The sequence below is a fragment of the Eurypyga helias genome, unplaced genomic scaffold (assembly GCF_000690775.1).
Source record: "Eurypyga helias isolate BGI_N326 unplaced genomic scaffold, ASM69077v1 scaffold15866, whole genome shotgun sequence".
Taxonomy (NCBI): domain Eukaryota; kingdom Metazoa; phylum Chordata; class Aves; order Eurypygiformes; family Eurypygidae; genus Eurypyga; species Eurypyga helias.
In genome coordinates this window covers 21,484-47,997 of record NW_010258742.1, presented here as the reverse complement: position 1 = coordinate 47,997, position 26,514 = coordinate 21,484, and the positions used below count along the sequence as shown (strand labels likewise).

General features: G+C 36.5%; 1 protein-coding gene across 3 annotated transcripts in view; it reads right to left on the bottom strand.

Annotated features, from left to right (window-relative positions):
* The window catches only part of RPS6KA3 (ribosomal protein S6 kinase, 90kDa, polypeptide 3), a 69,105-nt gene that overhangs the window by 26,588 nt on the left and 16,003 nt on the right, over nucleotides 1-26,514 (bottom strand). The window contains exons 1-7 of one of the 3 annotated variants that reach the window (XM_010154473.1): nucleotides 23,537-23,608; nucleotides 11,138-11,254; nucleotides 9,069-9,150; nucleotides 5,841-5,921; nucleotides 4,925-5,004; nucleotides 2,687-2,793; nucleotides 279-316 (exon numbers count right to left, since the gene is read on the bottom strand). In XM_010154473.1, the coding sequence (XP_010152775.1) occupies nucleotides 279-316; nucleotides 2,687-2,793; nucleotides 4,925-5,004; nucleotides 5,841-5,921; nucleotides 9,069-9,150; nucleotides 11,138-11,254; nucleotides 23,537-23,575 (544 nt within the window). In that variant the 5' untranslated portion in view covers nucleotides 23,576-23,608. Of the gene's footprint in view, nucleotides 1-278; nucleotides 317-2,686; nucleotides 2,794-4,924; nucleotides 5,005-5,840; nucleotides 5,922-9,068; nucleotides 9,151-11,137; nucleotides 11,255-12,319; nucleotides 12,344-23,536; nucleotides 23,609-26,514 lie in introns of those variants that run through there. The other 2 variants (XM_010154474.1, XM_010154472.1) reach the window with 2 other exon arrangements.

Below are 26,514 nucleotides of genomic sequence, written 5' to 3'. Positions count from 1 at the left end.
CGCGATGCTTGTATCATTTGTACACACACCCAAATACAGGGGAGGTACAGAATTCTCCTCCCCTCCCTGCATTATTATTACAGGTCCATAACATCAGATGTATTTACACATATAAAAAATACCTGCTTTATGTATTTAATTTATTCCAGACTAATTACACTATTTGCTCCACAGCACAATTGCTATCACTTAAAATTATTGTTTTATTGAAATAAAGGAAAATGCCAAGATTATTATGAACAGAAAAGGCCCAGTTATTGCGATTTTCCTTTACTCACCTGTCAATTTGATATGTCCTTCTTCATCAAGCAGGATGCTAAAAACCAATAAAAAGAATAAAATAAATGAATTAAAATATCTTTTAACTGTTGTTTCAGACAATATACTGACAACATTTATGAATAAACAGAACAGCATACACAAAGACAGGCAGAACTGAACATGCATGTAAATGAATCCTTAGGAGGAGATACTTTGAAACTACACATTTTCTTTTCCTTCAATTCTTTAAAAAGAAAGATTTTGAAACCTAATCAGCATATCAGAGTTTTATTTAACTATTTGGTTAAATTCAGCACATTCAGTAAGCGGAAACATTTATCTTGGACTTTCAGTTTTGGCCATCTGTAGCATGTGTCATTATCAAGATTATTAAAAATAGAGATATAGTTGTATTTTCTTAAACTGAGGAAGACATGTTAATACAATCTCTGTTTGCATACATATTCAAAATGGGCATTCATTTGTAATTACCATTTCAAAGGTAATTCATCAAATAACATCAAGTAATACTGTCATGCTGTACCCAAGGACAGGACCCACAGGCCCTATAGTCAGAGCAGGCCACATACTTCCGCCTGTTTATTTCAATCACAAAAGAGGCCATGCTTCTGAGATGCCAACTATCCTTAACCACCACGGAATATAATCACAATCCAAAGCATGCAAATTATCCAAGAACTGGACTCTGTAACACCACCTACACAGAGGACTAATTCCTCCAGATTCTCCTGTCGGGAGCTGCATTTCATCCTGGGAATGAGATGTGACCCAGGCACACTGTGCTTGTCCATTCTCCTGTCCTTTCCTTTTCCTCCTTGCAGTTTCCTTGGTGGGAAACAGCCCCACAGCATAGACAGAGCCTGTGAGAGTTACTACTATCACATCCATAACTTGCAGGTAACCTTTGATTGTTTGGTTTGGGTTTTTTTGGGGGGTTTTAATGAGATACACTCAAGGCTTAAGCCACAGTCTTTTCGAAAGGTATAGACACATAAAATAAAATAAAAAAATCCTCAAAGAACTATGTTTGAGGCAGTAGCTAATTAGTCTTATGACAATCACTATTTTGTTCTTTTCCTCTTGGAAGTAAATGTTAGCAAAATAACTAAAGTTCTGTCGCTCTGCTTTTTGAAGATCTTTTTCCACTTGGTAAGCTTGTTTTTCCTCACTCTGGAATTATTTAACAGAGCACTCTCAAAATTTAAACATAATTAATTCCCTGTTTATTTGTAAGTGCAACCCCATGCCAGAAGTCTCCAACCTTCTGATTTGAGTACGAATCTTTCCCTTCTTGTGAGCCAGGGCTAAATATTTTAAAATTTGTGTCTTTTTTTTTCCCCAGGAGACACAAAAGAACAAGGTACCCTAATGGAAGTTCCACGTAAAAGCCAGGTACTGTGAAACATGGTAATAATTTTTCCTATTTTCCACTAATACTTTGCATGAGACAGTTATCTCACAGACTTTTGAGGTTCTCCATAGAGCCATAGCAGAGAAATGGGATGACCTAGGACAGCAGGACTTCAGAGTTATTCTAGATTTCCTTGCAATGAGGCAGAGTCTCTTAACTATGTGATTAAGCACAACAGAGATGTGCACATTATATTGTCACTTAGAATCCTGTCCGGGTGGAGAGTAACACTACACCATACATTTACATCTGAAAGGTTCAAATGTTCAGATGACAGCACTGACGTTTTCTTCTTTATGTCCTCTAAAACTAAAAAAATGCTGGAGGAAAGACATAAACAGGAGACAGAACTCCGTCATTTGACTGAAGCGCTGATGACTAACTTACTGAGACACAACACCATACCAGAACTTTAACTTGAAGCTTATTTTAAGCTTTCGGTCTAATTATGTGATCATCAATATGTTAAATAAAGGCTGTGACTTACTATTTTCATATTTCAAAGTAAAAATTAAATTCCGTTCTGCTCTTACTGCAGTGGATTTTTAAAACCAGCACTGGAAAAGGTGTTCACTGTTAGGCTTTCAAATGCAAAGACACAACATTCAGCTGTAACTCTGAATTGTGCATTTGTACTAAGTTTATCTCTAGTCCAGAAATTCTACAATAATGACAAAAACAAAAGGCCAAGACTACCTCTTCTCCACTGTACACCCTAAAACACCTGGAAAATGAAAGGTAGGGATATTTCAGTATACTCTTTAATTAAAGTATCATGGATTATAACACTTGGCATCTCACTCTGAAACTAGATGCTTGGTTTGTGTGGAAATAAAATCCAACCTTTTTAATTAAAATAGCCCACAAGCTTCCCCCACCTCCCTCCCTGTTTGGTTTACATAGTAAATTACTGAAGTTTAACAGCTGGAAACCGGACTGCATAGGTAGAAGCACTATACAAATCAAACTGCATTTGCCACAGAGGAGTCTTACTTTTCTGGTTTTAGGTCCCGGTATATTATTCCAAGACTATGCAGATGGTCTAAAGCAAGTGCTAATTCTGCCAGATAAAATTTAACATCGTCTTCTGTAAACATCACCTGGAAAAGCAAAACGTGTAGTTGACATGTAAAATTCGTAAAGTTTACATCAGCACCAGCTAAACAACCGTAAGTGGTTTTGCAGAACAGTTCTTCAGACTACTTTAATTCATTTCTCTACAAAACCCTAGAAATCTAAATTTCTTGGTTAGACAAAACCTAGGGTTTTTTTTTTTTTTAATCGATATTATTTCACAGTACATACTTGAAAATACTTTTGAAGGCAGTATCATATTATTCTTCCTACAAAACTTAAGTTATTTGTATCTGACTGTTCAAGGGAACAGACAGACACATTGTAGTGATACCGAAAAATTTTGGGAAGCATTTACAGAATGTGACTACCTCTTTATTGGTTATGACCATTTCATTTCCAGACAACAAATGGCCTAAAGAAGTCCAAATGCCTGAATTTCATCTACAAAGTCAGGGACACAAGACAGGCATAAGCATCTTGTGTTTGAGGATACCATCTCTATGTTGTATGAGAAAGAAGTTACTGTGATGGTGGTAACCCCAAGATGCAACCTGAGCTGTAACTGCAGAAAAGGTAGATCAAAGAGTAAACTAAGGAAATAGTCTATGTAAGAGCACAGGTAAGATCTCAAATAGCAATCCCACGTTTTCTGTCAGGAAGATAAACTAATCCCTGTTTACATCCACTGAAATGAGTATGTTGTCCCAATTATATCAACACCTGTCGTGATCCACTGACAGAAAACATTACAATTAAACTTTTCTAAGAATTTAGAAAAAGAATAATAAAAAAAAAGCAAAACCTGCATGATTTGATTCTACCTCAGTTACTACTCCGAGCCTTCTTTTTTTTCTCCCCTCCCCCTCCAAGAATTTAAGACTAATATCTTTAGATATAGCATATGGACCTGGAAAAAAGTACAGCAGTGAGGAGCACAGATGAGTATTATTTTAAGCAAGGTTTAAGAATGGAGAATACCATATTTTCCCCTTAGTAATTAAAGGGGAGAAAGTGATATCAAAGCTTGTACAAAAGGTTGTTGGTGATGTTATTTCCAGAAAAGAGCCAATATTTAGTACAGGCACATTTAAGAAGGGAAATCTCTATATGAAATATTTAAAAGCTCAAATAATGAAAGATCCCATGAGGATGATAATACACCCACACTATGTTCTTTAAAAAACATTGCATGGAATTTATCTCTCCTAACCTTAAACATCTGTAGCATAGACATCTAGCTCTGAATTAATCACTTTTCCCTTTACAGTCAACAGGGAAAAAGTAGGAACTTTTAGGCTGCAGTTCATCTGATGTACTTTAAAACCACATAATTTGATATAAGGATGACATTAATGGTATCTGGCATGACCATTTCACTCCGTTAGTTATGAACAATTAGCTTAGATGCAGGTACTTATAACGAATACTTCTCATCTAACCTTGCCAGATTTTCTCAAATTTGAGTGCCTCAAGATGAATCAGCAGGAAAGAGATATACATTCTTCCTTGGGAATCAAGAAAGAACTATGGATTTTAAGAAATAACAATCTCCATTTTAGAGTACTAGTAACCTTCTCCTTATTTGTAGCAAAACAAAACTATAAGAAGCAACTTGAATTGGCTTCACCAAATTAAGTGTAACCCTTTATGTGGTCAGCATAGAAACAATGATATATTTACACACAAAATGCATTGCATTCTACTGTCCTCTTAATACCCATAGAGCTTTGTAGTGGTAACCCAACTGCTACTCTGAGCCAGGGAAAACAGAAGGCAGCTACAAATTCTGGCTACCAGGTATACATATATTGCATATATATACACACAATACAATTACTTTGTGAGTCCATGCTCTGAGACTCATCTTTAAACAAGGCAGCAATTGGAGAAGAAAACTTTGCAAGGTGTAAAAAGCAGCACAGAAAGACTGCTTGTCTACGCCTTTTTTTCAGTAACAGTGTATATTACCAACAGGACCTTCATGAGGCGACTACTTTGTGCATAAACCCAAGCAAACAAAAACTCTAGCTAGTTACAAAAAGAGAATTCACAATTTCATTCAATGAAAACAGAATTTAAAAAGTTAAACTCTCTTAATAAAAGCAATTTATAGTCAAATTTTATCAATAGGTGATTTTCAAATTAAAAGTTTACCTCTTTGGATAAACGTGTAAACAAGTCTCCTCCCCTGAGAAAATCCAAAATAAGATATAGCTTCCCTTCTGTTTGAAAAGCTGGAAAGATCAGTTAAAAAAATTAAACATAATTTAATTTTACCCACGATCAAAAGAATAGCATACCAAATAATTCACCCTTATTTTCATTATTCAAAATTAGTTATTACTCTTTCCTCTGTGGAAAAAATGTTAAATTAAGTAGTTGTTCCTCTATCATGGACCAAGTAATTCTCATGCCATGTGAAAACAAAGCAATTCACCAATGGAATTTCTAAAAAAATAAACCATACTTAGGTTAGTTAGCATTTTATTCCAGATATTGGAAGCAAAAAGCCTAGATTTAAAAGGACAAATTAGTAACAAATGCACATATTCTAAAACCTCTGGAAGCTCAGCTTAACAGGGAGATGTCATCTAGTTTGCAAAAGACTGACAAGTAAAATAGTAAAAGCTACAATATTTAAACCACATCATAGGGTGATAGAGATCTGAGGTTTGAACTGTAGGAAAAACTGGATGCTAAAAGAAAAATATGAACTGGAAAAAACAAACAAACAAAAACCACCAGAAACTATTCTCTTTTTTCAGTTTACTTTAGGCATGTCATGTTAAGAGTACCGATTTCCTCCCTGCCTCCATGTGAATAATTTTTTATGCCCGTCCATACTATTAAAAGGCCTATTCCCACTAATTTTGATGCAACTGGAAGTAATGCCATTGAGTATGTTTTCTATGGAGTAAATAAATCAAGAATAAGAAATAATTAAAAAAACCCAAGTGAATGACACATACAAAAGATAAGAGGTTTTGGAAAAGAATGGCTAGACATAGTATTATCTTGTCAAGCACCCATTTTATGCTATAAAAATGATTTTTTTTTTTTTGCAACTCACCATAATGTAACTTGACAATGAAAGGATGGTTAACTTCTACTAAGATATCACGTTCCATTTTTGTCCGAACCCGATCTCGAACTACAACAGAACATACGCAAAATTTTTTTAAAATAATAAATTTACATAGTCAATCAGTATTTCCCCTCATGTTTCCTGATGTGTTTCACATTGTATCCCATAGTATTACAACTGTCTGCAGATCACTGTACACAGAAGGGACCTGAGAAAGGTTTATCAGAAAAATGCGCTCTGAAATAAATTCTCTTTATGCATTTCCATTTGCTTCAATTCCTGCTATTGGCAAAATCTGATACAAGAGTAAGTAAATTTACCCAAAGCACATAACCACCCTTCAGTTTGCCCTACACTTAATCTTTTAAGTAAAGCGAAACTACCACAGCTATGTATAGAAAGCAGCCATTTTCCCTACTGTTGAAAAGTAGAGAGAATTAAAAGTTATAGCAGAATAAACTTATAAATACTGTAATAATTATACTATCATTAAATTACACTATCATAAAGATGGTTATATTTGTTCTACTCATTCAAATAACTTGCACTATTAAGACACTAAGTACCTTTACAATTTGGAAGGGAACTTTAATTTCCTTTATTATGAACTTAGAATAAAAAATAATATCCATTCAATGTAGTGTGTACTTCAGACAACCTTTCTTGAATTTAAAAAGGTTTACTGAGAGTAAATGCATTGAAGAGCATGTCAGACATCAGATTACTGCCCAAGCTGCCTGTGTTGTCCCACTACCCACCGTAGTGGCTCAGAACAGGACATACATCTGCTTCTGCACCACTGCGGACCATGTGCAGATGCCCCGCATATAGGGCTGGCAATCCATGGAGACAGGCAGGATGGTCAGCTGAACATGGCACCTGCTTCAGCTACCCCAGGCCACGCCCCTGCCGCTCCAGTCAGTGCCTGGGTCCCACCTGAAGGTCCAAATCTGCCAGGACAAAGTTTGTAACTCTTACAGATGAGAGCTAGTGAACACTGACAAAATCTCAACTAAAAAAGGTATAAGGAATGGAGCTCATTTCAGACATTACTGTTAGCCATTATTTGACTTAAAATCTGACTTTGGTTGACTGCATTTTTCATGTATGTACTGCTGGAAGTACTGATTTTTCTTAATACACTTGATGCCAGGCACTAGCAAAGATTTGGCCCTCTTTCTCTCTTACTCCCCATCATACAGGAGCACTGAAAGATGACACCTTCTATCAGAGTGTATTAATAAACTAGTCTCTGCACTTAAAGTCGCATCTGTATATTCTTGGATTTGCTCTAAACATTAAAAGGTTGAACTGTGTACTTACATCAACCCATGCTGGCTAAGAGAGTTACATTCCTATGAAAATTTCCTCTCTAACTGTGATCTGTGAATCATGCACACCGCCTTCAAATTAAGCGGTCTTAAAGGGCACTTGTATCTTTCATTTTAGAGCACATATAATTTTATGAAACAGAGTTTAAAGAGCTAAAGAACTGTAGATGAGTCAAGTAATACCATGTATAATTTAAAAATAACAATATTAGATCTCAAAAAAATGTTGCAATTATGGAAAAAAAGAATTATTTTCAGTCAATTTCACATTAAGACTTCAACAGTAAGCTTCAATTGCTTGCAACTCTGCTCTAAAACATGAATTGCAACGAAAACACACTAAAAAAACCACACTAAGAAGCACCTGAAAATTCAGACACAAAGCATTCAGAAGTGCAGCATCCTCCCCCTGGTGTCACTTCTCTGCTCAAGCCTTTTGCATCCTCGAATTCTTAGTGCCCATGAGTGTCCTTTTCCAACCAAAATTCAAGCGTTCAATTTCAGTATCTACCACTCTGCCATCTGTAGGCGGAACTAGATCCACAGCTTGGACTGCAATTTTTACACATACGGTTAAACCACAGTCAAAAGGTGATGGAGAGAAGCCCTCAAACATCTTAAAAAAGCAACTGCTGAATGACCTTTGACTCCAGTACTGAGCTAATAACAGGCTGGAGAAGGAAAGGCTATTGAGGATATCAGAGTAACTTAAATGAGTGGAAATCAATTTCAGAAAAATAGGAAGTAAATGATGAGAACAACACGTGCCATGAAACACAGAGGAATCAAAATATAGGAAACTGTTCAAAGCCACACCCTCTGTAATAGTTTTAAGTGATATATAATTAGATTTGTGGGACAGATATCAGCACTATGTTAAGCAGAAAAATTTCAGGTTCAACATATTAGCAGAAGTTCACAGTTCAATGTGAGTTTTTGTTACCTCCATCATTCTAGGAATATTTTCAGATGAAATTATGTTAGAATTGCAGATCAGTACAATAACCAATAACATGGGTAAAATACTAAAGTTGTTGAAACTATCCCAAAATTATCATTGCTATTTCTGTGTAATCATGAGTTAGAAGAACTACAGACAGACAGAAGTGTTAAACAATGGCATAAAGCAACAAATACACATTCTGGTGAAGGGATTAGGGTGAAAGATGACTTTCATTTTAATCTATAGTAACAAATACATTATTTCTTTTTTTTTCTTACTGAATTCTCCAGGACAACTGAGATGTTCAGGTTTGAACTACTTTCTTACTGATACCATCCAAGACCAAAACCACCCAGGAAACAAACAATTTACAACTCACTTTTGCTCAAGTAACTTATCTTACTTAAGATTTTATCAAACATATCCCATGTCCAAAGCCAAGTGCCAAAAGTTTTGTGAAAACATGCTCTGTACTTCCGTTTCAAAGAACTTAAAGCTTAGAACTTTCAGGATAAAACAGCTGATACAATGCACTTTTTAAATATCATGACCTAAATATAAACTGAGCAAAAGGCATTAACTGTATCCTTGGTGACACATAGCAAATGAAAAAAGGAAGGATATTAAGTTTCCAATAACAGCTCAGGAGCAAGCCAGGTGGCAGATGTAACACAGCTACTCAATTAAAGCAGCATCACCTAATACGCATAGCATGGAAAGGCACCTACTTTCCCCTACAACTATCAATATATTACTGTGGTTTACTTAAACCTTCTGGGTTTACAACACAAGGCAGTGTATTCTGCTATTTGCTGTTTGACTGAAGAAAGTTAAGGCACAAACCGCAGAATAGCCAAAATAATTAAAGATTAATTTTGGTATAATGTCCCTCACTTCTCTTCCTTCCCCACTTCTCCGTCTCCCCTCAACAGTGCTTACCTTTCAAGGTGGCCTTTTTCAATACCTTCATTGCATAAAGCTGTCTAGCATCTGATCCTGAGATTTTTTTGACAAGAAAGACCTGCATTGAAAATTAAAAGGAATTCTTAAAAGAAAATAAAGGTAAGTCAAATCAATGTACTTTGCTGTGATACCCAAGTACTCAATATCATTTCAATGAAACTCAACTTTATTATTCCTCCACTTTATTATATCCAACACTACGATTAGCTCCTTTGACAGTTTTAGATTCTGCAAAGCCAAACAAAACTTTCCTTGCATTGTTACTTACTATTCCTTCATTTCATCATCTAAAAGGTTCATTCAAGACAAACAGTCTGCCAAACTAATTTTGGTGTTTCATTTCCTTCCTTAGTGTAATGGGATTTCTTGAGCGGTATTGTTTTTAATATCCTTAATACAAAACGAATTCCAGTAGAGCCAAATTTCAGTTTAGAAATGAAGAGAAAAGAAAGAAAATCAAATACCTGCAACAGGTTTACTGGTTATTTATGAAAAAGCATAGAGACATGTCATGGTATACAAGAAAGTTAAGCATGTTACATGAATTTAGTATTATGTCTTTTTGTACCCAATTTCCACTTGCAACAATATCCCTTTGCATTATGCAGAAATTACCAGATCATCGTGAAGAGACCTTGAAAAGCATGCAAATTAAGTCTTTTTAAAGTGAATAGGAAGTAGTGGCATCTTCCCACATTATTACAAAAAAGGGATTATGGGTTTTGTAATATTAATCCCTTTTGCATAAAGGCTAAAACAACTGAGGACAAGAATGGCATTTTAGTAATAGCTTGAGTCAGCTAGACACTTAAACCCCCTTGCTCCCCCCCAAGTTGCCCCCCTGAAGTTATAAAATTGAATTCAGTAATATCAATTAACAGTTTTCTTAAAATTATCATTCATTAGATTACATTTCCTTGCCCTTGAATGATTTCTTTCTCCTGATCTAAAGATTTCCAAATAAAAACTTGGTTATGATTCTGGGTTAAATCAAACCACATAGGAAATCACCTTTGAAATCAGGTTTCTCAGTGAATTCTTAGTAGTTTGAGAACAAAATTTTATAGTTTCAAAACATCCCTATTTCCAAGCTTAACTGGAACTGCTACTCCAATAATATGACTAGCTAATCTTCTACCACCATGAGAAAATGGGATCAATTATTCTCATTTTCCTCCCTTATTCAAGACGGATTTGGCTTTATATGGTCGATTTTATCATCACATTAAATATTACAATTAAGGCTGAAAATGGATGTAAAGGCTCGACTGTCTTACACTGCATATTCCATTGTTTTTTAACGTTCTGTTTTGCCACACAAAGTTAATGTTTTGTTTCCGTGTTGGATTTGGACCACTAGAAGTATGAGACATGTACACCTAGTGACATCTCAGTGTGGACGGTGCTCCCTAAATGCCTGAAACATTTGAAGCTCTGTTTAAGATTCAATAAGTATCAGGGCACATTGTGCCCTAACCAAATTATGGCAGATAATGCCTACCATGAACACAACTAGGTTACATCATGTTTATTTCAGTAGCCATTATTGCCTAAAATTTGTTCTTTACAATTATCATCTGCTACAAGAATAAATTCTGGCTATAGCTTCCGTACTGGTACCTTGGTATTTATCTGAAGGTCTGTTAAAGACTCGATATTTCTGGCATGGTACCTGCCATTAGCAAGTTAGCAACTAGGAACACTTACCACAAAAATCTTTCAACCCTCGCCCCCTCAAACACAGAAGAAGAGTATTTACAGAAAAATGAGATTCCATTTTAACAGTGAATACCCAATTATTTTATATCAAGCCAATTTTTCTATGGATCTTTCAAGATCAACATATCATACAAACCAGAAATACAACTTACTGCTTTGAAAAGCTCTGCCACAATTACAGTGGCTAGTTGGCAATAATTTAGACATAGGTTTTCTGTTGCAATATTGCCTTAATGCAAGATTGCATTGTTCTGAATGTTTCACTCCTAATATTACTCAATGCTATACTCCTGAATAATTGGCTCCACAAGAGTCTGGTTACCAACCTTTCCAAAGGATCCTTGTCCTAGTACTTTCAGAAGTTCAAACTGTGAAGGGTCTGCTTTCTCGTGTCCTTCTTTTACATGGTGAGTTATTGCGATTTCTTTGATATTTCCTTCTTCCTGACAGAGGAAAACAGTGGAATAAGTTTAGGTCAGTGATGAGTCTTCCTAAAAAATATTGTAAAATTCACAAATATTCTGAAAAATAAATTAAAAAAATGTTGAAAAATACCAGTGCCACTGAACCCAGTGAACTACACACCTCCAAATGTAGATAAAAAACAGAGCAACACTACTTGTATAATTAAAACACAAAAAGTAAATTATATCTGTTAGAAAAGGCAGTATTAGTTCAGTAACTGTGTGGCTTAAACTTTAAGGGATGCATGAGAATCCAGGCAATAACAGAGCTGACAATGACAAGTCAGAGATTCCCAAGCTTTTGTGCTTAGGCCCATATTGTTTGGCTCATCATCCCTCCCCATTCTGGATTCACAACCCATTAATGCAAACCAATCTTCTTCAGAATGTAGCCATCTTAAAGCACACCTAGAGTGCATCAAATTGGCCAGATCTCTTAGGAAAGTCCTTCTAACACTTGAATGAGGATCACTGTGCTGCAGTGATACTAACTCTCACCTTTATACAACAATGCAAGACTCAAGACCTTTCCCCTCAAAGCAGCACATCCTCCAGCCCCACTTCAATAGCAACACACTGTCCCACCTGCCACTGAGAAAATTCTGGTGAGGAAAAGAATCTTATTGCCTCTCTTCTCACAGGCAGCCTATTCTGTAAAAGCTGCCAGCCTTCAGCATTCCCCATTCTGTGAGAAACTAGTCACCAGAAAGGTCTAAAGGGCAGTGGATCTTCTAGTCTTTCTCTGCTCTGCACTTAATTCAGTGTTTTCTGCACAGAATTTGAACATCTGAAAAGCAACACTCCGTGCCACACAAGGAAAGAATTTCAGAACTTATCACCAACTGTTCAACACTAAGTAAAAGAAGCTGCATTCTTATCAACGTCATCTGAAGGACTACCTAGGCATTATGCGCAATCCAATCTAAGCAGCACTGACTGTAAGTTAAACGTAACACAAACATACTAACTACAATTACACCATTTTGTGCATTCTTTTCCTATTCCTTCTATGGACTACAGTGAATAAAACAAATCTGAGATTACTTTTCCTCTGTTCAATGGGGAAGTTTCAGATCTATTTCACAGAATCACAGATGGGCTGAGGTTGGAAGGAACCTCTGGAGATCAGCTGGTCCAGCTCCCCGGTGCAAGCTGGGCCACCTATCGCCAGCTGTCCAGGACTACATCCAGGCAGCTTCCAAATATCTCCAAGGCTGGAAACTGCACAACCTCCCCAGGCAACCTGTGCCACGGCTCAGAAACCCACACACTGAAAAAGTGTTTCCTGGTGTTCAGAGGGACCCTCCTGTGTTTGAGTTTGTGCCCATTGCCCCTGGTCCTGGCAGTGGGCACTGCTGAAGAGAGCCTGGCTCCACCATCCTCTTTGCACCCTCCCTTCAGGTTGGTCAAACATTATTTCACCTTTGTGAATCCATACTCACTAACCACAGTTACCTTTTTGTCCTTCACGTACATGGAAATGGTTTCCAGGACTATTTGTTCCATCACCTTCCCAGGGATCAAGGTGTGATTGAACATCCTGTAGCTTCCCAAGTCGTCCTCCTTGTGCTTTTTGAAGACAGGAGTGACATTTGCTTTCCTGGAGTTCTCAAGCACCTCCCCCAGTCACCATGATCATTGGAAGACAATCAAAAGTGGCCTCACACTGACATCTGCCTGGTCCCATAGCACTCATGTGCATCAGGGCCCATGGACTTATGAACATCCAGTTTGCTTAAGCATTCTCTAACCTGACCCTTTTCCACCAAGGATATACGTCTTCCTCGCTCCAGACCTTCCTTTTATCTATATGCACCAAAATGTGCACCAGTTAGTTTTAGTGAAGGGGGAGTAGAGGCAGCATTCTAAAGCTGTGCTTCTGCAGCACTAATTTATGTATTTTTCAAGTACCCAGCAAAGTGAATTATTGCTGAAAGCATCCTTTGGTACCTGGTCATTTCAGTACCCTGTATAAGCGCACAGCAACTGTCCACAGATGTTTCTGTGCTCAAAACACATTTCTCCTAGGTCAATGTTTCTCATTCAAAAGATTCTTTTTTCAAAAAACTCCAAACAAAGTTGGAAACAAAGTGCATGTAACAAATCCTGAACACGTGCGTGTAAGAGAGCGTGTACGTACATAAAAAAATTCCAAAGTCCACTTTGGAATAACACACAGAACATCCAGGCAACTTTTAAAATCAGAAAGTAAAAAAAGATATTTTCATGTAAAGAACCTGGGTGTTCTAAAATTAAGATGACCAATAAGGATTGGTGCCAGTTCTCATTGCAAGACAGCCAAAACTTTGCATGCATGTGCACATACGCATGCTGTGTACTATTCCTAACAAACCTAAACTCCTTTTTTCTTTCAAGAGAAAAATGCTATGGTTGTTGACTCAAGGCTGAATCTCTGCGGAGTCTGAGAGAAGTATTGATTCCTTCTACTTGTCAAAAGAATTATTTGCTGGTGGACATTTGTATTTTCACCTTTTAAGTCAGAATACGTTCAGTTGAATTACATACTACTTAAACCACCCACTGCAATCTTAGAGAATCCCAGGGGAAGAATAGCACAGTAGAACAGATGCCAAGTACACATTTGGATACTTTGATCCATTTCTGCTTAACTGTTTTATCCATTAGCTGCCTGGCAGTCTTGGAAAAGGAAAAAAAATATGTGAAACCAAACTTCCTCAAATCTTTGTTACCCACCCAGATTCAGGGACTTAAAGCAATGTGTCCATCTGATTGCTTTGTAAGAATCACAAAAAGGGAGCAAAACCAAGAAATTAAGAAGAAAAGATACTACTTTCTTCTGTATACACAAACAAAAGATTTTGCTTTAATGCAATGCAATAATTATGCAACCAACTTCCCAGTGGTTATTTTGGGTACCCCTTAAAAATAAAAACCCAAATCACCACTTCACATTCCTGATACTAGGAGAATATTCCCAGTCTTCACAGTTTCTCAGGGTTCAGACACTCTTCAGTCCTTATGAGGCAGACCTAATACAACTCTGTTTCAAACGAAAGAGAACCCAGATCATATTCCTACTATAGTAACTTGTCCATAACATACGTTTGGGAGAAAGATGTATGATGAATAGTTACCCACAAAATTGCAGTTTCCTTTTCTGACATAACTGCTGAGTGTTTGTTATTTTAACCTAAACAGTATTTTGCCAATGCAGTTAAAAATACAAAAGCTAAGCCTTTTGTAGAAACGCAAATTATATGTAGAAGTAATCAACCCTTGCTGCACCCACTATCTCCCTGAATCAAAACACGAACCTTTCCCACCGTAAAACGCGATCTCTTTCTCAGCCAACTGTACTAATTACATTGGCTGATAGATGCCATCTTACAGTAAGCTGGAAGAGAAGCCAGCCGTTCAGTCTGATACTGAATTTGTCTTAAACTCTGCCTCTAATCATTCCCCCATACTTGGAAAAAACACTTGTCCCATGTGAGCAATTCAAATTAAATGAGATGGTGTATAGGGTGCTGACAGACCCTGTTCCTCCCTCTCCTTTCTTCCATTCCCTGACAACTGTCCCACCACTGCAGACACTCACTCACCAGTGATCTGGCCATTGCAATGGTGAGATCTCCTTTCCAGTTGTAACTACGCCCTACTGCCTATATTTTATTTCTGTTATTTATAAGCTTGGAAAGTTCCCTTTTCTCAAGCCTTATGCTGCAGCAATGCCTAAAGTTGCAACACAGATTTCTTGTTCTAGCCACACAGCTATCTTAAGGCCTTTTTCACACTAGAAAGTAAAATGGTCACAGCAAGCCACATTTAAAAAAAATAAAATACTGTGTTAGTCACCTTTAAGTGGTTGCTACTGTGTAACTAAATAAAGAACACAAGGAAACAAGCAGAAGGTAACATTACTCTGAGCTTCCTTAACATTTCCTTAACAGTGTAATAGTGTTAAATCAACACTGGCCTAGAAGGGAAATGAGCGACAAACAAGTTTGGGTATGAATTTAACACGCCACTATTTCAGAATAACTTCCTATTCTGATACAGAAGCCAGAACTATTCTGGTCAGTAAGTACGCAGTGTAAGTAAGCCCTTAGTGATGTACCTCACAGTGTGTGTATGTGCACAGGATGTACCTCACAGTGTGTGTATGTGCACAGGAACACATACATACATAGGAAAGAACACGGAATGGACTATATTCCAGAGACAAACCAAATCCAAACGATAAAAAAGGCAGGACCGACATGGGATTGAGCACACCAAGGTTGACTCATTTTTCTCTTTAGGAATCAGCTGCAAATTAGAATAGGAAACATGGGGGTGGGGAATAATAAAAGGATACACACCTTCCAGGCAAGCAGTGAAAAACTATTTAACCATTATTAGACTATAAAAATAATATCCCAATCATGTTGCTGAAAAAATGTCATATTTTAGGTACTTAATGAACACTAAATACTCATTTTTGTTCTAGTAATTGAATTTATGTGAATTTCTTTCATATTCACTTATTAATTCAAGACTAAATGAACTCTGTTGTAACATAAAATACTTGTATCTGTTTCTCAGATCTTATTACAGGAACAACTACAACTGTTAGATAATGTATTAAAAGGAAACTGGACTTCAAACCCTTAAGGAAGTAGGAGCAGAACCATCTTACTAGGTAAGTATTTCTAAGTAGTAACGAAAAAGCCCAGAAAGGCAAGAGAAAAACATGAGTTTATCTATAAATAGAATCTTCTGTAATTTATTCTTCAGATTTCTGCAATTTCAGTAGGAGACTTGAAAACAGTTCTGTGTAAAGCAATGGCCTGTGCAGAGCTACACGGCATAACACACTGCTTGCCTTACACAGATGAGTTTATCTGCAGGCCTTTTTCTGTGCTGTATGTTCCAGGGACAACTGAAAATCCGGTCTAAGGCTAGTAAACTAGGCTCTAAACTACTAGGAGAGCTGCCAGTATCATCCACAATACCATCCATTTCTATTCTTCTCACAGGCTTGTAATTTCCATTTCTCTTATTACTCCTAATAATCTTTTTACTGATCGATTTTTATTTTCCAATCACGAGTACAGCAGCAAGAAGTGTACATCGCCCTTTTATCTTCAGGAATGGGAAGTTAGCAGTAATGTGACAGAGGTATTAAAGTAAAAGGGGTCTGTGAGAATCTTCTGGAATCTAAGCTTAAATCAGCTGTAGAGCCTTTAAGATGCGGTTGCAGGACACGCACTTATAACAACTAAGTACTGCAAGTGCAAGATGAGATACGTTCTTATGACACAACCTAAATATGATTAAATTTTAATGAGTGTTTATTGTATTTTCTAAATTTAATAGCACCTCAAAAAAAGAATATTATTAGCCCACAGTTTTTATAGAAAAGGGACAGAAATACGAACAGCTAAAGATTAAAATAATAATATAAAAAATAATGTCAATGTATGCTCTGATGCCAACAAAATAACCCAAAAGGAAAAAACCCCGGATCATTTGAATAGATGGCATAGGATCAGATTTATGCTCTTAGGAAGAAGGCTATCCAGAATTAGGGATATTAGCACATCCAAACACCATAGGCTTCCTGCTGCACCTAAAATTCTCAGTTTCAAGTTCCTGAATAAATCCTGTGTAAGCACAGTGTGAACATGCACAATGACAAGTGCTTGACGAAGAAATTCCAAACACTGGGACATCAGCAGGAAAGTTACCTTACTATCAAAGATGAGCAAGATTTAGATGTGAATTAACTTAAACAGAACATCAACGAATAGGCTGGTATATCATGTATGGAATGCTTACTTGGGAAACATATCCCTGGAAGACAGATTAATCCTTTTATGAGTAGTCAAAATTATGTAAATGTGAATAGAAATATTTTCAACACTTAATTCTTTACGATAGCATACTTTAGTTAGGAGTTATTCAAAGAGCAGTTAGTTTATCAGCTTCACAGTAAGTGACAATGATCTGAGTATACACTTCAACATACTGAAAGTGTTAAGTTAAAATTAAGATACATATAAATTACACTAAAGGGAAAAAGCAGCTATCTAAAAACTGTAAAGTTTTACTGTAATAATAATAATAATAATGGAATGGTATATTTAAATTGTTCCTACACATAGGTGACATTTAATGGGTGTAGAGTCATGAACTGACATAAAATTGGAAAAGTAAGAAAAAACTCACAGGGAATCATTTACAGCTTAAGACATGCAAAGCATTCAGGTCAAATAGAGTGTGATTCTGAAAGTAAACTAGACCCACCCTGAACAGAAAGACTGACTGCATCGTCTCTGCTTTAACCTTCAGTAAAATTTAACTGAAATCAGATGAATTGCAGAAAGTTAACCAAGACTGAGATATCCAAAGGTAAAATCTCTAACAAAGATGTGCACGCACAACCAGACCGGGGGCTGAAGGGGACTGGGAAGGTTTTATTTGATTGTAACTGTGTTTTTTAAAAAAATATATTTGTAGTCAACTACGCACAGAACAACAACTGGCAGTTTAATAGTATCAGAAGCGAAGCATGAGCAGTACATGCTATGAGTATCTATAGATTAAGACTTTTTTAAAGAACATTCCATGTGTTTTTCACATGCTAAAACACTTCAAAAGGATCGGCATAACATTTTTGATTACTCTGATGCCTGTTATTGTGGAAAATGGGCGTTCTTATTTGATGACAAAAAAGAGAGTGACAGCAGTTAAAACTAAACAAAGTAAATGGCTCCTTCACCATTTCACCGGGAAGCTTCTAACAAATTTAGAAACAGATTTCTGAGAAAATTCTCTTTACAAAGAAGTTGTTCATATATGGATTTAGAAAACCCCAGAAGTTCTTATTGCATGAGATGTGATGAATAACTGTATCCTATCTTGAGCCCTTTGCATCAGGAAGGGGATATTAAAGATAACACCCAACATCCATATATAATTAATCACATGTATGTATCACATACATTAATAAAAGGGACATAAGTGACTGCAAAACAAGGTTGCATGCTCACTTTCCCACAAAATGAATACTGCCTAGATACGCAGTGAATTTCAGCTGGCTGAACGACTTAAACACTGATCAAAGAACTTTCCTCTGCACACTTTCTGGTTATGTGAAATATATCAAGAAATACAACACCAAACCTATGACATCTAAATAGAAGGTTTCATGGTGTGAGAAAACAAAAGGGCATGTACCAACCCCTTCTACATCTAAGAGATAGAAGTTATGAATTAACTGACATCAAAAGGGAACAAGGATAAAGCCTTAATCCTCACACTCATTTTAAAGAAAACAAAACCTCTGAATTTTATGACATGATTTCTGGACAAAAAATACCATTGTATATTTGCTTTTGGAACTGAGGAGCAACCTGCCTCTCAGTAGGGCTTTTAAATAAACTGTATTTTTCTAGTAAGAGGCACAGATGACTAAGACATCCTTGAGTTCATCAAAACCCAGGAGGAGGGAAATCTGGCATATGCAAAAAATTCTTACATGTCCTGTATTCTTAGAGGTCCTGTATTCAAAAAAAGTTCTTGCTGGACAGCAAACTTTGTTGACATGCTGCCCAAAAACTGTAAAAAGGGGGTTAACACTTCGATTTAAGGTAAACATTAGGTAAACAGATTAACAAATTCTAAGCCCCACGAATCTCAATTAAAACCTGTTCTAATATCTAAGCCAGGCTAAGTAACTACTGGAGAAACTATCTTAAATACTGATAATTCTGGTTCCAACATTACCTAGGCTTCACTGGTATCTGTTAATTCTGTACTGCTCTTAACAGAGTTAAGGCACAATCAGAAACATCTTCTACGTATAGTTACTTACTGACTTAGTTACGACCTAATTTGTCCCTTAAGGTGAGTTGGTTCAGATTTTTCACTGTAAAGCAACCTTCTAGCTCATGGTCTAGTAAGGTCTTCTCTGAATCATTTTTTAATACGGAATTTTTACAGTTATTTTGGAAGCCCTGCACCCCTGCGAGAGACAGGAACAGTGGACTGATTTTATGCTGCATACAGAGCAATAGCCCCACGCTACTACCAGCCGCGATCTTCCTGCCTCGACCTGCAGAGACTGCAGTTGCTAAGGCACCGACCATAAGGCTGCGGCCGAGTGTGCAGTGGTACTGCTGATCCTTTCCGAGTCACTGCCTGCCCAAGTCAAGTCACTCCCCAAACTGTGCAAAATTGTTGTTCCTAGTACACACGTTAGCATTTATCTGTGCCAATATTGGCATTTTTAACGTTCCTTCTATATAGAGTTGGTGGGATCCCACCAGAAACTCTTCCAGTAACTGTTTCATTTTTAAATAACATTTTTTAAATGGATTAAAATCTGGTTTAGGTATTTATTTTTGTATTGTGATAATTTACCTATGAGAAACAGCCAGATTCACAATTAGGAAAGTCCACAATTCTAGAATTTCAACTTCTATACAGTCAGGAACCAGAATGAGAGGGGGAAAAAAAAAAAATCAGCTTTAATCACAACAACGAAGTCAGATCTATACTGGCACTACTGGTAAACATCCCACTCAAATATTAGCCGTCTTCCAAGGTAAGACAACAGCCCTAAAATAAATTTTAGAATTAGGTTTCTGAAATAAAAGATACAAATATTTCTATAGCATTACCATGCCACCCTTTTCCTACAGGACAGATAATAGGTCATTTCTATTAGTGTAAAGGACAGTTCAGAATGGACATCCCTGTAATACTGTTCAGCTGCACCTAATGAATTTTAACCGACCTGACAAACTCGCTGCTCTATCAGTTTATACTGCTGACCACACAACTTTCAAAAAAGCAAATCCAATTAATAGAGAGCTAACTGTTATCTTCCACTTGAAAGTTGAGCAGCAGAAAACATACTACTTTTATCAGTTTTCATTTGTTGCTATTAGATATGCAGCTACATAGATTATTCCATTTTTTGTTACGGAAGTAGCAGCTTTGTTTTCAACCCCTCAATCTCTTTTTCAGGCATGTTTTGCTTCCTCTAGACAAATCCACCTTCCCAAAGCACATGCACGTTCAGTGCAAGTGAAGATAAGGCTGAAAACAGAAAAATGGATTCCCCAGCAAGTTACTGAACACTGCTCCAAACCACGACTGCAAGTTCCCTTTTACCACTTTGTTATACCTCATTGTACTTATGAAAGCTCAGTGGGACATTACTGTTATTTGGCAAAATATTTTTCTGTCTGTCACAGGCAGAATAATGTTGATCCAGTAATGAAACAGAAACCCTTTCTGAAACACTGACTATGACATTAAACCTTGGTGCTGAAGTTACATAAAGCAGTTATGTTCTGGAAGGACAGTAAGCTTATTGGATAACAAGTGATTTTGAAAGGATGACTCAATGTTGGCACCGTTCCCCAGCTCATATACATAATTTCCTTTTCCTCCCCTCCCTCGAGTCAGGAAGTCTCCTAGATGCATTTTTACTTTCTCAACTTGTTATAAATGTAGGATAAATTTTCAGTATTGCCCGAAGAAATGAAACCCATATGAGCTATGCTTTTTGAAGTAAAAAAGAGACAACAAACCGAAAACCAATTACTTTTACCTTTTGTGTTAGGGCTTATGGAAACCTTTAAGTTAAAAACAAGAGTTCAAAATGTGAAGAGTGCACCACTACAGGTATTTTTGAAAAATCTCAAACACATTCTATACACATTCATACATCCTGTAGTCACTGTCCTCCTACCTTTAAATTCAAAACTGCCTTAAAAAAATAAGAAAAATCAATGTCCAACAAGCATTTCACAATCTCCCATTACTTCAGTACGCACTGATAGCGAGCTAAACCATGGAATAAAAAACATTCCTTATATTTGTGACTAATATTCAATTTGAGTCACTTAATAGAGCTAATAATTACTCAAGCGCTTGTACACAAACAACTGTTCTAAAAAGCTGATTCAAAATGCTGCTTTTGAAGTAGCAATTATTTTAATACAACAAAAAGCAAGACACTGCCATGCATAAAATTAAGTCAAGCTGACTTAAGGATGTTCTGTGTATGTTGTCAGTTTTACACTAGTACCAAAGAAAAGCAAGTATTGAGCAGAAGTAAGTTCTAATTATCGTGGACATTTTGAGTCAGAAATACTGGTTTGCTTCTTTTTAAAAGATGGAGAAACTTACATTTTCACCTCACATCAAGTTACTTGTTGCAGATGACGTCTATTGTTTTACCTGACAGAAAATAAGACTTCCTAAAAGCAAACTCTATTTCCAAATGTTTAGTTTCAGGTTTCTTTTTTTCTTAAATTCTTAAACCTCTCAGAGAAAAACAATGCATAGAGAAAATAAAGAAATATCACTGTATTTATATATTTATTCCTTACTGTCTACACCTTCTACTCTTCCATTCCTGGCTTTCTACTACAACAGTGTGGAGATCTAGAAGGATGTGCATGTCTGCATTTGTTCCAGGTAGCCCACTCACGCCCATAATGAAGACTGCAGACCTGGTTACCGAGACTGAACTCCTCACATTATTTTGGTGTTAGAGATGAAGCAAGATAGGAGTTTGAAGAATGAGTCCTATCCCAAAGCAACAAGTCAAAGGACAGATGAGGCCCTTCAGAATTGCCCTCCCAGCCTGGCCAGTCATGTTTAACCGAAGATGCTTTCTCTTCTCAGAATAAAAATGCAAAGGCCAGGACAGAAGTAGGACTCTACTCCTTCCTTCCCAAAGGAACTGTGAGCAGTAGCTTGTTTAACAGGTAAAGCTGAGGAACTCCTGTAAGCGTTTTAAAAGCTCAATGTTGGTCACCAGAAACAGTTTTGTAATGCAATTCTCTTTTGATCAGACACCATGGAATTATCTCATGAACTAGACTGTGCATGCCAGCATTGCAAAAAAATACTAATTGGGTGGAACTTTAATTTCCAGTAACTTTGATATAAGTTTTGTTCCTACTTAGTAAGCATTTACATTTCAGAGCACTGCAATTAAAGAAAATTTAAAAAAAATCAACATTTAAAAATCCACGAGAATATTCATGAAAGGTAGGATATTATCTTAATAAAACAGGAATCAAATAAAATTTAGAGGGGCTACACTGCCTAGGCATTTTAAAATCAATAATACTAAAGGCAATATAATCAAGCTGCCAGAAGTACAACAAATTTATTATTTTTTTTTAATCAGAGACTTCTAAAAATATCTTTCATGTCGCCCATGGAAAAGAAGTGTAATTCAGGACTGTGAGTTGCTAAGTATTGATTTTACAAGGTTTACATTAACACACCTGTATACAATGCAGTCTATATTCTATTGTTTCACATGCATGTCTTGTTTTAGTGTTTCATTTATGGCAGGCAAATTTTATTTCATTTTCTACCGCATTGCAAAGTTTAAACTAGTACATGGGCTGACAGGTGTTAAATTGCTATCCCTTCTATTTACAAATTAGTAGATCTGCTTCACTTAAAATGTTAAGACAGTACACAATAAGTTTTTTTTTTCCCCGCCACTAAAACGTATTTGTGGACTTACAGGAAGAGAAACAAGAAACGTGATTTAAGTTTTCACAAGAAAATGCCCTGTATTATTGCATGTATACGTGTACTGTTAAATAGTTCAGTGCTTGGGATAATACAGTTGTCCACTAGAGACTTTTCTCAACTTAAAACCAAACCCTTTTATGTTTAAATATATGCTCAACAACAAGACAAATTGCACAAATTAAGTGTCTACTATGACTAAATTATAATTTAAAAGTTGAAATAACCATAACATTAACTGTAACGTGTCATTATTCTTTATAGCATCTTCAGAAGTAAATTAAAATAACACAGGCTTATTAATAACTTGAACCTGTAAAATATGTTTGTGTGGAGTTACAGTTAAAACTGTAAAAAGTACATGAAAGCAGAACTATTAATATAACCACTATGTAGTAACTTATAAAATACAAACTTTTTAATAAAACTAGACTCTGAGTGAGAAAACATAACAGACAGCTAAGCTCATACTTTCTAAAAGGAAAAGAATTTTCCAGTATTTAAATACAGTTAAAATTTCCCAATAAGGCTAAATTATCATCAGGTACCTTATACAAAATATATGCACAACACAAACTTTTTTTTTTAAAGAGAACACAGAAGGCTTTGCATACAAAGACCACTGATCCCAAAGCAGTGCAAGACTAAAACTGCTTCGAAATTAGAAATTTAATTTTAAAAATTCCCTATTCCCCCTTATTCTTTTAAATAAGAAACAAAGCTCACCCGAACAGAATGAACACGTAGAGCCAGAAACTTAAACATGACTAAGAAACCATGATGTTCAGATTTTCTGACCGAGCGAAGATAAATGTAGCAGGGAAGACCAACCCTACAGTTTTTGCTGTGACCAGCTGTTCCGGCAATTAGAAAATTTCCTGTCAGGCAAGTCACACAAAACACAGTCGGGGGGTGGGGAGGGAGAAGCGGGGTGGGTGTGGGGAGTGGGGAGAAGGTAAAACACACCACAAAACCACACCAATATTGATTTTTTTTTTCTTTAAATTCCCTCCCTGAGGTAAAGAATAACCGGGCAGCAGTGGTACTCACGTTGCTGATGCTGTAGAGATCAACACAGGAAACTTAAACAGATTGTCTGATGCCTGATAGCAACATGCTGTTGCAGATGTTGCCCAAAAAGAACGAAAAAGACCAACATCTATTTCAGAAATCATGCTACTATGCAACATTTCACTATTCAAGCAAAATAGCAACTATTTTGCATATAGTATATACAAAACATTTTGTATATAGTGTATACAACTATTTTGCATACAGCCCTATGTGTGATAATTTTATTTTTATGAATTTTAACTTAATTTTACAAAATACTTTAAAATATCCTGTATCATGGTATATCTTTAAAAGTACATATCCTTTTGAGTCTTCAGTGCAGAGAATGATGTATGCTTACGCTTAATGACTCTTTATTTACTCGAGTTGTTAAGAGGACCAAACGGACCTTGCACACAGCCCTTTGAAATCCTGCACATAGAAAATGCTACACAGATGTTATAGAGGTTAGGCCAAGACAGGCTGCAGAAATTATTTGAATTGGATCACCCAGCTCGAATGTCTGACTTTTGCACCAATATTATATTTCCCTGTAGAGAGCAAAAAATTTCTTAAAGTAATAAAAATACCTAAACTTTCTTTCAATGTTTTAAAAAACCCTTCAAATGTTTCTAAGAAATAGAATTCAATCTATTTACTTCAAATGGCTACAGAGGAAGTTTTTAATTTGATGTCTCTCTAGATTTAGTACAGAAGTTATTGTTCTGAATATTGACAGCATCTTTAGATTTTTGATGTTTATTAAAAGAACTGAATGACACAGTTCATGCTCTTCAAGCAATAAAGGCAAGTAACAACATTTAGGCAAAGGCATATACAAGTACTCAGCTATAAACAGATCCAGGTGATTCTATTTATCGACTGTACCAAAGGCAACATACAACAAAACACTGTACTTCTTCCTGCAGAAGACATTAAAACAAACCAACCCTCCAAACTACCTTCCTTGACTAGGCTTGAAAAGATACCTGGATCACTGCCTTTTTTTTTTTTTTTTTTTTTTTTTTTTTAAGATTTTAATTCCTCTTCAGAAGACAAAGCCAGTAATTTGTTTTAAGTGACAGAACATGCTACTTCTATATACCACCATCCTGGCTCTCTGTACTATCAGCTTCTAACTTTGCCTTTGAAACTTGGATTTCAGACCCTCTTGCCCAAATGCAGAGATGAAATAAAGACCCCTCAATCCTGGTTTCATCAGGGCCTTGCAAACAAAAAGTGTGGGGTTTTTGTGTTCTCTTACACTCCTCTAGGTCTTTATCTATTTCACACCCACAGGGATGTACCGAATATATACAATTATTATTACAGATTACACCGGCATTCAGTAGCTACTACTACATCTCGAGTCCTCAATTATAATTTACTTTTTCAGTCCACTGTGTTACAGCCTTTTTGGAAGAAAACAGCCTTTACTACAGCAGCAGTAACAGCATGAAAAATGATTCAATATTTGTTTTGGGATAAACAAAGCTTCTTGTACACAAGGTTATTGCAACACAAGGATTTCAAGCATTTGATAAATGGTACAAAAATTACTTGAAGCTTTCCCCTCTTCAATTGTTTTAAACTTCCAGCTACTTCCTCCTCAAAACCGAAATACCTCAAGAATTGCCGTTTAACAGCAATATAGTTGTTTACACTTTGAAAACTTAAAAATAAATAACTAAATGGGAGACCATTCAAGCAAGGCCTTACCTTGCCAAGAACATGTACGAATGCACTAAAAGCAGAGTGATCAGGATCTCTACATCACTAAATTAAACTCTATGGTTAGCATGCAGAGCTGAAAGCAGAAATGGAGAGTAAGTGGTAAGACCTACACAAACTAGAATGTTTAAAGCCGAAAAGACACCATGGGTAAAGACCCATTTTCTTCTCTCTCTTGTAAAAGTGTATTCTGCTTCAGATAAGCTATATCTGCTAAGGGTGACAGAAGTAAGGCATTTCAACTGCAGCATTTGTACAATTACTGACTACTGCTCTCCCAAACCTTTTATGTGACCTCCCAGTGAAGTACAAAGCACAGTGCTCAGGGGTCAGCGGGCTTAATTCACAACAATAGTTCTCCTATAACTGGCATGGGTCTGCAGCAGGTGGAAGAAATTTCTTGTGTTCTGGGAGAATAAAGCCTGCATGGTTCCCAAAGAGCACTACCAGCCAACCAGAAACATTAAGATATACGCTACATAATTCATTTTGAGAATCTCTGAGAAGAGAGCTTGCCCTTTTAAATATTCCTTCGTATGAGAAGGAGACAGGTTAGAGGGCAGCAGTCCCCAACAGGGAAGTCTGTGGTAAACAAGGACAAATTGCTCCCCTTACCTTGAAGTCTTTGATAAGGATTTGTATTATACATGTTTATCACGAAACACAACTGTCTCAAAAACAAAAGGAATTTGCTACGCCTGTCAGTGGCAGTTCTGTCCACTGCAGAACTCTACTTGCACAAAGCATTTTGTCCTCCAGGACAGAAATAAGGTGAGTTCATCTCTCATCTTCCCCTCATCTTTTAAATTGGATATTCTCAACTTACAAGAGAAACTGTGATCAGACTTGCTGCCCAAACATTGAAGAGAATGGGGCTCACAGCCTCCACAGAGAGCAGAATTGAAAGATGCTGGAGGAAC